This window comes from Leopardus geoffroyi, chromosome A1 (genome assembly GCF_018350155.1).
Source record: "Leopardus geoffroyi isolate Oge1 chromosome A1, O.geoffroyi_Oge1_pat1.0, whole genome shotgun sequence".
Lineage (NCBI taxonomy): Eukaryota > Metazoa > Chordata > Mammalia > Carnivora > Felidae > Leopardus > Leopardus geoffroyi.
Window position 1 is genome coordinate 178217013 of NC_059326.1, and position 16749 is coordinate 178233761.

The window sequence follows — 16749 nt, forward strand, 5'->3', positions numbered from 1 at the left end:
AATATAATAAACAACCCAATTTTAAAAAAGGGCAACAAATTTAACAGGTGCTTTACCAAATAATATATACAAATGGTAAATAATATTGGTCATTAAGAGAATGCAAACTAAACCCCAAATGAGGTACCACTACACACCTATTAGAATGACTAAAATTTAAAAAAAAATTGACAATATCACGTGCCGATGAGAATAAAGGGCAACTAGGTCTCTCATACACTGCTGGTGGGAATGCCACTTTGCAAAACAGTTTGGCAGTTTCTTATAAAGTAAAACACACACTCACCATGCAACCCAGAAATCTGCCACCTACACATTTACCCAAGAGAAATAAAAACTTATGTTCACACAAAAACCTGCACAGCAATGTTTACAGCTGTTTTATTCATAATTGACAAAAATGGAAACAACCCAAATGTCCATCAACGAGTGAATGGATAAACAAACTGATATATCCAGGAAATGAAATACCATTCAGCAATAAATTTTAAGAACTCCTGATGCAACATGGAGGAATCTCAAATGCATTATGTCAAGTGAAAGAAGCTGAACTAAAAGGCTATATATTATATCTATACAACATTCTAAAAAGGCAAAAACTATAGCAAAACAGAACAAATAAGTAAGTGCCAGAGTCTGAGGGTGGAGAAAGGACTGACTATAAGGGACACAAAAGAACTTTCTGGTGTGATGAAACTAGTCTCTGTCTTGACTGTAATGGTAGTTATACAACTATATGCACGTGTCAGAACTCATAGACCTATTCACTAAAAAGGGTGGTTTTACACTAGGTAAATTATACCTCAAATTTTTTAAATTCTAAGATGCAAAAGATAAAAATACAACAGAAACATTTAGTTTTCAATACCTCACAACTATGGCAACAGATTCCAAGCGAGAAGTGATAAAGGCCTTCGTGATTTCTGGTGCATAAGTGTCTAATAAGTGGGGCTCAGTTGATTTCACAAAAGGAACTGATGCTACCATCCTTTGCCACAGAGTTAATAAATAATGAACACTGTTGGGAGCAAATTCCCAATGCTACAAAGAAATAAAGCAAACGTTATTTAAAATGACATATCTTCTTAGAATTAAGAATTAATAAGACAGAATTACTAAACACAGATTTTCTAAACAAAATTACTAAACGCAGACTTTAAAATTAACTTTTATTCTGATCATATAACCAATCATCATTAACATAGCAAATTTTGTAAATAAATGCAAAAAAGCATAAAGAAGAAACCAATAATCTCTCATTCTACCACCCAAGGGTGATCACTATTAAAAGTTGGTGTGCTTCCTTCTAATCTTTCCATGAATATTTTTCAGAGTTCATATCATGTGGAAAATGTGGTTTTAAAGCTTCCCAACTTATAAAAAAAATTTTCTAAAAAAAAATCTTTAAAAAATGTCTTTTATTTCTTCACATAAATTTTACTATAGCTTCTCAACTCATTCTTTAGTAGATACTCAGCCTCTAAATGTTTACTATAAAATGTTACAATGAACTTTCACCTAAAACCCTGGAATAAGTATTTTTAGCAAAGCACTCTAACAAATGTTGAAAGTCCCCACCAAATCTTACCAAGAAATTGTTCTAAAAAGTATTTACTGTTTAACATCAATTATATGTTTTTATTTACCTGCAGGCTAGTAATGGTAAAGTTAGCAATCAATCTGATAACTTCAGGATATTCCTTCACCATAACTAATTCTCCCAGCTGATAATTTGTCTTTAAACGAGCCAAAAATCGGCAAAATTCATGATAATTACCTGGATCAGACAAACCCTAAATTATGAGACAAAAAGAAAGGCTTTTTAAAATACTTAAAAACAAACCAAGCTAATGACTTATCACTAAAATTCCAAGAGAATTTTATTAAGTTTTCCAGTTTTCATGGGTACATATGGTACTTTGTGTCACCTGAGTACATCATTAATGAAAGAAAACAAATGATTCCTGTTGGATTTAATGTTGGCATCAATGATTAAAATAAGGAATCCAAAGTAGAGGATCTGGAAAAAGCTTTCCTCTGTGATGACTAAATCATGTTTAGGAACCCAACGTATTACACAAAAAATTTGCATGTGTGCGTACATGTCTGTGTGTGTGCACGTGTATGTGTACTGTGGCTTAAACACAAGTCAGTAGAAGACTTGAAAAATATTTAAGATGAAAATTAAGAATGGGTTCTTGAAACCCTGGAAAAGAGCAATACCAACTGATGAACTTAAATGGTATTTGTGCATACACAACAGAAATTTCTTTTAATTCAATAAATATTTATTGAGTACCTATAGGCATTGAGCCCTCAAGCAACTCCTTGTCCCTAAGTAAAGTCATTCAAAACAATTATTAAAACGTAGGGCAGAAAGTCTAACAGAAGTACTATAAGACACAGAGGTAACCTCAGAGAAGGAAAGGTTAAAAAGGAAGACCAAGAAAGAGGCCCCCCAGTTGTCTGTGAGAGCTCCTTGAAGATAGGACACCAGTGTTATCTTTATAAAAGTTTGAATATTTTGTTTGCATTATAGCTGGCATGACAGAGACTTCAAAGAGTATATGTTTAATACTCAAAGAGTTTCTAAGAAATTTCATTCATATGAGCTCCAAGAAAATATAAAACAGTATCTAATTATTAAGGACAAATTACAAAAAGATACTTCATACTAATAGATCTTTTACTACATGATTGTAATTCTAAAATAATATAATACTCAAGCCAACTTTTACAAACATGAAACATGAACATGAGGAGGCTGGAAAACCAATTAAAACAATTATCTGATATTACCATATTATCTTTCACATACTAATTGATGACAGTGAGTTAAACAACTAAAAATTTTGACATACATTAGTAAAATCCCATTTATCAACAAAACATGTAAATTTCTTAATTCTGCTATCATTGAAAAAATAAAATAACAGCATAACACCTAAAATACTAAAATACTCCTGACAATGACATACAAAATCAATTGCTCCTTAGCTAGCAAGCAAATTTTCTTTATGTACAGATACTATATGTCCTCTCAAAAGTTATTAGTAACTAAGAGATAAATCTCCTTAAATCATTTAACATTTTAAAATCCATATGTTAAACCAAAGACAAAATAAAAAACAAAACAAAACATGTTATCGAGGCAGTCAAAATCACTAATTAATAATGGCTTTGCAATTCTCTGAAATGAACATTGCAGTTAATGTATAGGAAAGGTTTTTAAATCTACAAACTCTTATTTGTCCACAAGAGGGCAAAAAGACATAATTTCAAAATTTAAAGCCACTTACTCCAATATTAACATTCAGATTTATATTAAGTCTTCAGAAGGTAGATATAACTCCGAATTAATTACTTTAGTAATTTAAGAAGTACAAGCAAGCAAAGAAATGCAGTACAATGGTGTAAAGCAGAAGCATAATAAGATATATACCTTCTATTCTTATTCACCTAAAAAAAATGGAAAAAAATAAAAAAGGAAGAACACAGAAGTGTATCAGGAAAGCATCCATTTTTAAAAACTGTCCATTTCTACTGTAAATGAGATCAAGGGAAGATGGATATGACAGTTCATGTTTCTTCCAGAATCATAATCAAATCATGAGTTTATTACACACCTTTCAGCAGAAAAACTGTATTTCTATATACTAAGTATTAATTAAATTACTTCATAAATACCTGAGGGTTTTCAAGTATCCTTTTTACTCCCTTAATTAAATTACCAAGGTACTTGGCACGTTCAGGACTGCTAAATAAGGACCTTCTTGTAGAAGCAAACTGAACTAAACATGAAAGTGCCTAAAAATAGGAACAACAAAATTCATTTCAATTTTAAAAGTAACTATGGCCACATGTAAGGAGCACGAGTCTTTACATAAAAAATATTTTTTAACTTTTGTGATACAAAAGCATTATAGAATCTAGGAACCCTGAAAGCTACACATCATCAATCACCATCACTACCCATAACCCTTTAACTCCACCACTAAAATTTCTATTTGTGTGTGTTCTCTTTTAATATATTGTCATATATGTATGCCAGAGCAACTTGGACATACTCAAAAGGCTCCCAGTTGCTTCTTATGCCCACCTCTGTTCATGAACCAATAAAACAGGTGTTCTACCAAAATTAAAATATGGTTTGTGGTAGAGTATGTTTAAGAAATACTGTACATTCTGTACTGTGGTATCCTGTAAGTGGGGGAACTTTACTTCAGTGTAACTTGGTGTAACTTTACTTAATCCAGCATATCCCAAATTTATTTGGTGATGGTACATCTTACCCATACCATCCATTAATATCTTGAGACACAATTTGGAGAATACTGCTGGAAATATCAGATATTCTACAAAAATTCCAAAAAAATATCAATGGTCTAGTTATCTTCCAAAAGTTAATACTTTACCAGACGATTTTACTACCTGGGTTCTTAATTCTACTACTAAAAACCATTTTAAGCCTGTTTGATCATTAAGTGAGTGGCCCAAAACTGGCAACTTTTCAGGCCAAACGGCCCTCATAAGTTTTGTTTTGGTCCACATATGTTTGTTTGCCCACTTTATAAAACAAAAAAAAATAGAATTAGTGGCTAAATATTTAAATATTTCAATTAAGAGACTTTACATTAATGTCTGGCTCTCCTAACAAAGGTGAGAACATGGACAAGAATCAGAGGACGGCCTTTTTAGATGTTCTCTAGTTGGCCACAGTCCTTACTGTTTTAAACAAATAAAAAACCAAAAACTCCTCAGGCAATTTTGATGTGTAGAAGGTTTGGGAACCACTAGTGTATCAAAAATATCCAGGGTGGGGCTCCTGGGTTGTTCAGTCAGTTGAGCGTCCTACTCTTGTTTTCAGCTTAGGTCACGATCTCACAGTCGTGGGATCAGGCCCTGCGTTGGGCTCCATGTTGGGCATGGAGCCTACTTAAGATTCTCTCCCTTTCTCTCTCTCTCTGCCTCTCTCTCTCTCTCTCTCTCTCTCTCTCAAAACAAAACAAAACAAAACAAAACAAAAAACAATACTCAGGGTCTGGGGGCCAAAAACACCTGGGTTTGAATCTCAGCTTCATTATTTAGTTTGCTGCCCTAAAGAAATTCCTTTAAGCCAGTATGGGTCTGTTTCCTTGTCAACATTGTGAGGATAATAACACTTACCCTGCAGGGCCACTCTGAGGATGAGGTGAGATAAGCACCTTATAGTAGGTCATGCCCAATAAATGCTAGTTACTTTCTCTTAAAGCAGTTGTTCCCCACTTAATTTTTTAAGCACCAGTAGCTTGTTTGTTTTATTCCAAAACATAATTATACATGAAACCATGGTTTTTAAACAACTAAAAACAAAACTATTCTGGTTAAAAGACAGAAGCCTGAAACTCTGTGGCACCATCTGGAAACATGAGTGTCCTGTGGAACCCAGTTTAAAAACCACAATCTTTAAACTCTAGATGGGAGAGCAGACAAGTTAAAAAAAAAAAAAAAAAGAGGCAGAGTATTTTTGTAAGTCTATTCCTCCCTTCTAGGCAATAACAGATTTAAACAAATACACCACTGATTTGTACTTTAAGTCTGTAGTATCTTTATTCATGAAATGGCAATTTCAGAATCCCCCAACTTTACATCTATAAGCTTAGATATTAACTGACAACTTTTTCCTTTTTTTTTTTGTTTTTTCAGTCTTGCCTGGTCTCTGTTGTAGATTCCACAAAGACAGGTTCACAGTCTCAAAGTTACTCTATAACCAAAGAGTTTTAAGATTTTTAAAGTACATGATAGAATTTAATTCAAAAAATAAATGAACTGGAGCGATGGACACAAAATCACATGAGCAGATCCCTTTGTTTCTCACTCAGAGATAACTGATGGGGGCTGCCTGGCAAGCCTAGGGCATGGACGGTTGAAGAAGAGTTAGAGAGAGGGGAGGAATAGAGAAGGTAACAGATGGTATGCCCAACTACTGGATTGAGGCCCAGAAGAAGGGACGGGGACTGGGTAGAAAGTAAGGTACACTTAGAGGCTGACAGGTTTTCTTGGCTCTGGGCAGGAGCTAAATCAAGAGTCAGAGGTTCTGGGTTCACCCATCAAATGGAATGCACTGGTGACTTACACAGAATTGGACAAACAGCTTAAGTAATATAAATCCCAGGAGACGTAAGAATTTCTTGAGAAGTAAACCCAATCAAGAATGTAAATTTTTACAACAAATATATACTACCATTCGATAAAGTTCATAGATACTTTTTAATGAAATAATGAGTGAGTTTTACTTACTAATTGAGATAGTAGTGGTGGAAGTGAATGATACAAATTGAAGAAAAGATCCAATGTTTCTGGTTCCAGGAAAACTGAAAAAAAATTATTTTCTTATAGCGTTACTTCAATTCTTAATGTAATCAGTAAGGCTTATCACACAAATGAGAACTCCAAGACCTCTGCATGTGGCCACTCTTTCCAGTTAGGCTTAATACCTTTTTAGTTCCTTTTAATTCCTAGCTATTTTCCTTTGAAAGATGAAATAATACAGAGATAGAAACCAATTAGCTAAAATGCTGCTTATTTTTATGAAGCATCTACAGTTCTTACTGGGAGAATCTTCTCACTATTTTCATTTGTATTAAAGTAATATAAATGTTTAAAAATGCAAACAGTATCAAAAAGAATATTAAAAAGTGTATAATAAAAAACAGCTATACCTTACCCCATTCCAAGTACCTTTCAACTCTTATCTACACTTACATACATATTTCCAAATAACATGCTATATGAATATTTCTTTATTTGTTTTACTTAAACTATCAAATAAATTCCTGTTACAACTGATGAGGCTTTAGCCCATACCACAATCTGTCCTCTCTCAACAACCATCCAGTATTATTAACTATTTGGGATTAAATCAATTCTAAGTGTTTACATTTATTATGGCTATATAAATAATGTTAGCAACTAAGCCAAGGAGTACCCTATAATTATATTATATTTCTAACACTCTCTGGATTTAATCATAGCATCTTTTCTGCGATTAGTTGTAGATCTGTCACTAATTCCTTCCAAATGCTCAACAGATTTGTAAAATGTTCTTTATGCTCTTTTCCACATGATCAATAGCATCAAATAACCTATAATTTCCATTCCCACCCCTACCCCACCTCCTAAAGCCTTCAACTTGGGACTGGTTGTTTCTAAATTTGTTAAACAATTATCTTCCTTTTATGTCTGTTCATTGTCATCTTGTGTTAAAGCTCCTTTTTCACAAACCCCTTACCTTCCACATTCTTGGTTTGTATATCAAGTAACTTTCAGAGAGCATATACATAAGGGATAAATTCCAGGAGGATGTGCATGTCTGAAAATGTCTTAGTTCTACATTTCAGTCTAGTTTGAAAATTTTTTCCCTTCAGAAGTCTGGGGAGATTACTCCATTGTCTTCTAGCTTCCAGTGCTAATAGTGAGCAGTCTATTATCATTCTTAACCCCAATCCTTTGTAAGTAACTTATTTTTCATCTCTGTTAGATTTTAGGATCTTTTTATCATCATTATTCCCATAGGATTATAATTGTGAAGCTTAGCATTTATTCTTTTCATTCATGATGATAGGTACTTGATGGGACCTGTCAATCTGAAAATTTATGTCTCAGTGCTGAGAACTTTTTTTTATATTATCTGTTTGCAAATTTTCTTCTGGGTTTTTCCCCCCATCCTCTTTCTTAAACTCCTAACAGATGCCAGATCTCCTAGTTTCATGCTCTAATATTATTGTATTTTTCTTTTCTCGTATCAAATCTCTGTTTTCTTTTTTGTTCTACTTTCTGCGATATTTCCTTAACTTTACCTTCCAACTCTTTTACTAAATGTTTTATTTTGGTAGCTGTCTTTTATACTTGGGATATTTTCTGAACTTGCCTTTTTAAAACAATATCCTATTTTTGTTTCAGGGATGTGTTCCCTTTTCTTATCTCCCTGGGGATATTAACTATACTTTTCTGAAGTTCACTCTTACTCTTTACTTTGTTTCTACTAAACTCTCCTTTTGAAAAAAATAACAAAAACTTTTTGGGGTAATTATAGATGCATCTGCATTTGCAAGAAACAATACAGAGAGACTCCATGAGCACTTTATTCAGCTTCCTCCAAAGGCAAGTTCCTGCAAAACTACAGTACAGTATTACAATCAGGAAATCACATTGATACAATTCATCAATCTTATTCATATTTCCCATTTTTACATGTACTCATGTATGTATGTATGGGTGTGTGTGTGTGTGTGTGTGTGTGTGTGTGTGTGTAGTCTGTGCAATTTTATTACATTTGTTAGTTCATGTATTCACCATGATACCAAGGATACCAGGTCTCTTTTAAGTGTTTGTTTTGATTAAAACAGTTCAAAACAGAACTTCCATATTAGAAGTTTTCACAACATCTGTAGTGTTTCTCTACTGTATCTAAATCCCTGAATATCCAGTTTAATTTCTCAAGGAAAAAAGGTCTGCTCTTGGGAGATAAGAGGGAAGTGCACACGGGAAGAAAAGGGAAAAGGTGGTCACCTCATTGCACAGGTGGTAGAGAAGATCCTGGGGACTTTGTGCAGAATACAGACTTTTTACCAAGCCCTTTCAGCCCTGTTCTTCACTTCTGACTTCAGGAATACCCTAGCGCCATCATCTTTCTACAATGTGTGAGGGCAGATCACCTTGCTTTTTCTTGGTATCCTTCTCTGTAAGAGAGGAAGTTGCAATTCTGCTCTGCTAAGTCAGTTACTCTAATTTCATTCTCTTCCTAACACTGAAAACTATGTTTTCTCTTGCCGAGTGTTATAGCCTTTCCCACTTTATCTGAACATTTCAAAACAGAACTCTTCATTTTCCTTCCCAAACCTGTTTCCCCCTAACTCTAGAACTATCTTTCCTATTTTCCAGTATCAAAATATGGAAATTCCTTTAATATGAATTAGGGAAAACAGATTTCACTGCTGGGTATCAGCAGCTATCTTGTGTTACAAATCTTTCTGAATTTTTTGATTGTCTAACAAAAACTAGAGATAACTGCACATGTGGCAACTCTACTTCTTAATTCTGTGCCTTTTATTCTGCCATGCCTCACACTAAACTTTCTTCTTACTTGTTCTCCAGGTTGTTGGAATCTGCACTGTGCAAAGATCATCGGCAGATTCGTCTGCTGAACTGCCAATGAAGTCAAAGTTAAGGCAGTTGAGGACCAGTTTCAAGACCTGCATTACTAGATTTTGTTGACCTTGATCCTGAAGATTTAAAGGTTTGGCCAACACCTGAAAAAAGTTGAAAGTCAAGTAAAACATTAGGAAACATGTCAATAAACAAATTCTCAGTTCACTAATGTAAATAACTCTTCAATGCCAAATTAGAATTAGGAAAAAAAGTTTGCAAAGTTATGTTGTTGTATATATTAGAAAAAGTTGTAAAATCACTATCAACAAAAATCTACAATAGACTATTTTCAGGTTTTATTTTCTCAAATGAGAATAAGACTTTTTACACTTAACTGCAAACTGTAGGTCATCTTCTAAAGTTATAAAAAGTAACTCGAGGACAAATTCTTTACACAGCACAAATGTATAAATCTATGGGATTTATTAGCTCAAAGGTTGCTTAGAACAGCTGAAAATATACTATTCTTCAAGTGGGGGAACTTCACGTATAAATGATCCACATTCAGCTAACAAAGGTTGTCAAGCTGTCTGAATGAAAGACACTCAACAAACTTCTGGAGAATAATCCTGACCATACCCCACTTCCTGAACCCCCAACCCCAAATATCCATTCTGACACAACCAGAATAGATATATCTACTAAAGACACACTGTGAAATATTTGTGGAGGAAATGATATGAAGGTTAGGATTCTGCTTAAAGAATAACACGCAAAAAAGGAAAGTTGTTAGAAAAGTACAGAGATGAAACAAGACTAGTCATGAGTTGTTACTGCTTAATTGGTTGATTGGTCCAAGGGAGTTCATAATACTCTTCCACTTTCTTTTGTATATGTTAAAATTTTCCATACAAAAAGAAAAATTTAAAAATAATAGAAGGTCGGGGAGCCTGGATGGCTCAGTGGGTTGAGACTTCAGCTCAGGTCATGATCTCATGGTTTGTGAGTTCGAGCCCCACATTAGCTTGAGCTGTCAGTACACAGTCCCTTCAGCTCCTCTGTCCCCCTTGTTCTCTGCCCCCACTCATGCTTTCTCTCTCAAAGATAAATAAACATTTTTAAAAATTTAATTGAAAAAATAATAAAGGGTCTTTCCGTCCGGCTAACTCCAGAAGTTATCATGTTACTATACCACAGAACTGAAATAATTAGCAACTGCTGCTAACTGGAACATACTTGGCTATACAACATACTTGGCTATACAACACCAATTGTATACTATACAACAACATACTATACAACATACTTGGCTATACAACACCAATTGTGCTGCTAACTGGAACATAACTGGCTATACAACACCAATTAAAAAGCTTGAATAGCATGGTGGAATCCCTATATTATAAGCAAACACAATGTAATTATGAATTGTACTATCCCTAATACTCAAACAGAGCACCAAGTAGCAAATGGGAAAAATATTATTTCCCAAAGAAATTATTAAAGTTAACTGTCTTGGCTCACCTATGAATAAATATCAATAGTTGATGAATTAGGAAAACTTACTCTCATTTCATTGTTCATCTGCATCCCATTAAAATACAAGCAACTAAAATAAACTAAGTCTCAATTAGCTTCTGCAATAAATACTCTATTAGTAGGAAGGCAATGAAACTACTACCTAAAGATGGGTTACTAAATTCCCTTTGGATTTTGTTTTATTATATCCCTATTAAATAAAAGTGAATTTTTTGGAAACCTCTTACAGATCTGTAGAAATCTACTGTACTGAAATTAAGATTGTTCACAGCAACTCTTCCAAAGACAGAATGGGGGTTGGGGAAGGGGGATTCATTTGAAATTCTTTTGGAACTTAAATCTCCTAAATACCCTAAGTAGGATACTGAATTATTGAATAACTTACCTCTTTTAAAAGAGAGCATGCTAGCACTAAAATGTCTTTGAGAGAAGTGTCACGAAATGAGGTAGCTATTTTTCTGTGTTTTGCTGAAGGTCTAGAATAATCAACCTAAAAAGATCAAGATGATTTAATCAGACTTACCAAACAGCAAAGCAAAACTTTACAAGAAAAGGAATGGAAATAATGATTAAAGAAGCATACAGAGTTAAAAGAGCTTTTAAGAACCTACTAAGTGCCTTGCCTAACGTTACTCAAAAAGTTCATGGCAGACCCACAGTTAGAACCCAAGTTTCTGGACTGTTTCAATTCCGTGCTCTTTCTACAAACCCTACCAATCCCCAAATTAAAAACCAGAAGTGACCATACTTTCAGAGGCAATATGAACACAGATTATTAAAAAATAGGTAGTGGGGCATCTGGGTGGCTCTGTCAGTTGAACGTCCAACTTCAGCTCAGGTCATGATCTCGTAGTTCATGGGTTCGAGCCCCTTGTCTGGGTCTGTGCTGACAGCTCAGAGCTTGGAGTCTGCTTTGGATTCTGTGTCTCCCTCTCTCTCTGCCCCTTCCCCACTCACGCCCGGTCTTGTCTCTCTCTCAAAAATAAAACATAAAAATTTTTTTAAATAATAGATACCATGACTATCAACTCCTGAACCATGTACCATTTCACAAGAGGCGAGTAACAACTTCCGTATTCCTCAGATTCCATATGTAAAATGACAAATCTCTAAAATAATCTTCAAATTCTAACTTTCTGTGATTCAGTTAACAATCATAGAAAAATTCTTCATACAAAAATAGTATTCCTCTTATACACCAGAAATGTCATTGGTTCATATATCCTTGGTGTTTTATTTTATTTTATTTTTTTAATGTTTTTATTTATTTTTGAGACAGAGAGAGACAGAGCATGAACGGGGGAGGGTCAGAGAGAGAGGGAGACACAGACTCGGAAGCAGGCTCCAGGCTCCGAGCCATCAGCCCAGAGCCCAATGCGGGGCTCGAACTCAAGGACCGCGAGATCGTGACCTGGCTGAAGTCGGACGCTTAACCGACTGCGCCACCCAGGCGCCCCTATCCTTGGTGTTTTAGAAAGAAACCAAGGCAGGGGTGCCTGGGTAGCTCAGTTAAGCATCTGACTTCCACTCTGGTCATGATCTCATGGTTTGTGAGTTAGACCCCGCATCGGGCTCTGTGCTGACAACTCAGAGCCTGGAGCCTGCTTCCGATTCTGTATCTCCCTCTCTCTCTGCCCCTGCCCCACTCATACTCTGTCTGTCTCTCCTTAAAAAATAAATAAACATTAAAAAAAATGTTAATAAAAAAATAAATATATGGTCAAAACTATACTATTTAATGCCATTAAATCTTCCATTTATCAAGAGCAAACAGCAAACAAAGTTGAAGTCTGATACCCACGTGATCATTAACACCATGGGCTACAGTCACTATAGCATTCCTTTTGCTATGCGATAGAAGAAAATAAACCATTTTCTTTTACTAATGCTTATAGATTTAAAAAAAAAAAGCAGTGATCTCAAAACTGATTATCTGATACTTGCTAAGCTCCATCATACAATTTAGGCTATACTTAAATGCCACATTTACTTATAGAAACATGAAACATAACAGAAGTACAAAATGATTCCAGAAAATAGCTACTGGAATCTGTAATCAATATGCAAGATTCAAATTAGCATTTCCAGCATTATTCCCCTCTTTTCAATCAAATTTCAATCAGTTTGTCTCTCCTAAAATATTTCCCTCAATATAAAAAACCCTTTCGTTAATACAAATTAATAGTAGCATACAGTATTGTAATTTGTGAAGTCCTCTTCACGTATTATTTCACTTAATTCTCAAACTAACCTGTGAAATATGTATTATCCTCTGTTTACACATGAAAATTAAAGTTTATAGACACATTGTCTTAGACCAACCTGTCATTACCACCGTATCTGTAACAGGAACAGAACGACCTTGGGTTTATAGAGCACTTGTAGTTACCAGGCCGTAGAGCGAGAAGTTTATCTAATCTTAACAAGATCCATGGAAGGTGTCATTCTCACTTTCCAGATAGTGATATATATATGTAAGTTCAAAGATGTTCAGAAATTTGTCCAAAGTAGTAAGCAACAGAGCTAAAACACAAATCCAGTCTTATTTCAATTATCTTCAAGGCCTATAAGCTTATTTTATTTGGGTTAATCATGTAGATATCCATTTTTTTGAGAAGAGGGATTGTACATCTATTTTCTACCATCTATGCCTCTACAATGTAGGCAAAGGATATTTTACTTCTTGTTGAATAACCTCCAGGAACAGTAGGAACAGTAGACTGGCTTCTAAAAACACAAGACAGTATACAATCCTCTTTTAGGAAACTTCAAGTTTAGATGTTTTTCTTTAAAAATTCCATCTTTTATTAACGCTATGATTTACCTGGCTCACATTTAACAATGATAACATTGACTTAATTCATGCATCGCAGATCTTCCTGTTGCCTAATTCAGAAGTACTGTACCTACCAAATGCTCGCTGAAATGATAAATGCCATAAAATTAGGCTAAGTAAAATGTGTCCACAAAAGCCATATATTTTCCACAATACAAAGCCCAAATCACACTTCAGACCTTGAAGCTTTTTTCAAAAGGCATTTGGTTCTATACAAGATAAGCCTGGAACATCTTGTGCCAGAAAGTAAGGAAATATTCAAAGATGGTGAGTAAATGTCATTAGATATAGAAGCTAGCTTGAAAGGGTTCCTCCTGGCCAAATCTGGCAAAATTTGAGCATCAAACTATAATGTTAGTAACAAATTATAACCTATTACATAAAATAGGAAACCAAGAATCCATACTGATATAAATAAGTGAATAAATTAAAAGTCTGGTGAGGAATGGGTATTTTCAGAGTCTTAAAATACTTATTATTTACAAAGAACAAAAATAAACCTACAATTGGAAAAGCCTAGTAGAAACCATCTTAATCAAGTAACCAAAGTAAACATCATTAGTAATGTAACAAATCAAATCATGTGCTTCCTGACTGGAGGCAATGAGAAGATCACACACTATCATTTCTGTGATATTCCTGACCAATATGCATAATCTGAATCTAATAATAAAGAAACATCAGGCAATCCCAAATTGAGGGAGATTTCACAAAACAACTGGTCTGTAATTCTCACAAGTGTCAAGGTCATGAAAGTGAGGGAAAAAGTGAGGAATTTTTCCAGACTGATGAGGAACATGTCAAACGATAAGACGCACAATCTCAAACTGGTTCCTTTCTTGGACAAATGGTGAAATTCAAATAGAATACGAGGATGATAGTAATATGCCAGTGTTAGCTTTCTGATTTTCATGGTCCTATTATAATTACATAGGAGAATGTCCTTGTATTTAGGAAATACAGTCAAGTATTCAGGGATCACGTTGGAAACTTAGTATCAAATGGCTGAGAAAAAATTTCTCTGTATTATACTCACAATTCTTCTGTAAGTTTGAGATAATTAAAAAAAAAAAAAACTTGGTTGCTCTTTGAATCACACTTTTATTAGAATTCTATATCACCCAGACTTGTCTCAGTAATCATCTAAACACCGTAAACCCTTCCTACGAGAGCAGTCTGTAGCCCTATCATGCTATGAAGTAGGAAATGAAAAAAAAAAATTCTGGTTTTAAGATTAGCAAAAAGCTGATGGTTGTGTAAGCTACATGATGCGTACATGGGGTTGTTGTACTATTCTCTACATTCTTATGAGATAAAATATTCATACTAAAATTATTTTTAAATGTATTTTTAAAAAAGAAAGCTACAGTTCTTTAGACATATTTATAGAGCCTAATAGGATTAGCCAAAGTCCTTGTCATAACATCCCTGTTAACACAATAACTCGTTCCAGGTACTATTGTTATCTGCCCTGGAGATACATATATAGCTACCAGCATACATCCGTTAAGGCGAGAAATCTTTACATACACGAGGGCAGAGGAGTCAAGGAGTAAGTTCTGTGATAAACAAAGAGAGCACTTTAAATTTAAGATATCCATCCAATAAAACTAGAAACACTTTCTAATTCTGGACTGAAGTTGAAAATAGTTATTTTGGGTGATTTTTTTTTTTTATGCACAGGAACTATATGAACACTCCAAAGAGAGTTGGCAAGTGGTCCTGGATATGTAAGCTTTTCCTATTTATACACATACACACACTCACACACACATGCATATACATAAACACAGACTGTTCAACATGACAACAGTTTTAAAATACAAATACTACCTTCATTCCCCCTTATTTTGACATTATCCCACAAAGAACCCAACTTCTGCTTTTGTTCTGTTTAGAACTAAGTACAAAAGTGAACAGAAACAGGTGACGATGTACTCAGCTGCTGAGCTCATAAAGGCACCGTTGGGGGGAGGCATAGCTTCTGCAAACTCTCCATGGTACAGGGTGAAAATCCATGCTAGCAAGTGGCAAAGTGCCAAGAGGCCTATTCTTTGAGGAGTCCTGCTGTGTACTCATTGTCAAGAATCAATTCACCAAACTATCTTTTATTTGTAAGCAAATAAGGGCCTGTTTCTCTTTATACAATTTATTTCTTATGGTTAGTATATTATTATATACAGAGGCTACAAGGACAATTCACCAACTGCCATGGAGCAAGGACCATGTCTAATTCCCTTTTCTTTGCAGTACTTTACACTATGGCTGTTACTTTCAATAACAATAAACATGTTCCAATACCCAATTATCCCACCAATAAGATAAATAAAAGAAAGACCATTCTTCAGAGTTTTATGCCACACAAACATTTTATATGAAAGCACCAGCATTACTTAGCAAATTTCATGTCACTATTAGATGGAAGGCTTACCAGGTTCATTTCCTGAGTCAGCTCTGAAAGGATAATTACTCCTATTATGCAGTGCTCCACAGTACCCTATGGAGAAAAATAACCAAGTGTACCCTAAGTAACTGTAAACAAATAATTAAACACTGAAATATCACATTTTCTTAATAATATATCTATTAAAATATGTAGAAAAATTGCTATGAGGTTCACAAAAATAATTTCAGGTTCATTTTTTCAAGGATAAATTTAGGTATACAGAGTTGATTAAGGAAGAATGTTCACCCACCCTAGAACTGTACAATACTCTACAAAATGTTTTCAGCATCTAGGACTTATATTAAACTAAACCTTAAAATACAAGACTTTAGCTTAATACTTTCCATAAGACTGTGAATGAGCATGAACAAAAAATGTTTTTTAGTTCTATAAATTTGCTTAAAGGCTACTGAGATAGCTGCACTCAATATATAATTAATAAATAGCTTAGGAATTAATTTAAATCCCTCAATCTAATATCAGATAAGATCACTTAGGCCCTTTTCATATTATTTAACAGTGCATGTGTATGCATTTATTATATCTATAATGAAGGCATCTAAAGTGCCCAATGCACTGGGGTAAATACATGACTATCAATATGGAATACAGTTTCATAGCCTCTATAAAGGTTTTAATTTAATCAGCTTCCGTTTTAAGCTCAAAAACTTCCTTCAAATCAAAATTCAGATTCTACATGCACCATTACTAACAAATCACCTTACTGTAAAATCACACGAGAAGCATAAACGTAAAAAATGTAACATCTAATTATAGGGTAATCATAAAAAAGCATTAC

General features: G+C 34.3%; 1 protein-coding gene across 5 annotated transcripts in view; it reads right to left on the reverse strand.

The window, feature by feature from the left end:
• RANBP17 (RAN binding protein 17) overlaps positions 1 to 16749 on the reverse strand; it is a 330532-nt gene that overhangs the window by 290200 nt on the left and 23583 nt on the right. For 3 of the 5 annotated variants that reach the window (XM_045501675.1, XM_045501681.1, XM_045501698.1), the window contains exons 5-11: positions 15936 to 16001; positions 11054 to 11158; positions 9125 to 9290; positions 6280 to 6353; positions 3688 to 3807; positions 1647 to 1793; positions 869 to 1041 (exon numbers count right to left, since the gene is read on the reverse strand). In XM_045501675.1, the coding sequence (XP_045357631.1) occupies positions 869 to 1041; positions 1647 to 1793; positions 3688 to 3807; positions 6280 to 6353; positions 9125 to 9290; positions 11054 to 11158; positions 15936 to 16001 (851 nt within the window). The remainder of the gene's footprint in view (positions 1 to 868; positions 1042 to 1646; positions 1794 to 3687; positions 3808 to 6279; positions 6354 to 9124; positions 9291 to 11053; positions 11159 to 15935; positions 16002 to 16749) is intronic. The other 2 variants (XM_045501695.1, XM_045501687.1) reach the window with 1 other exon arrangement.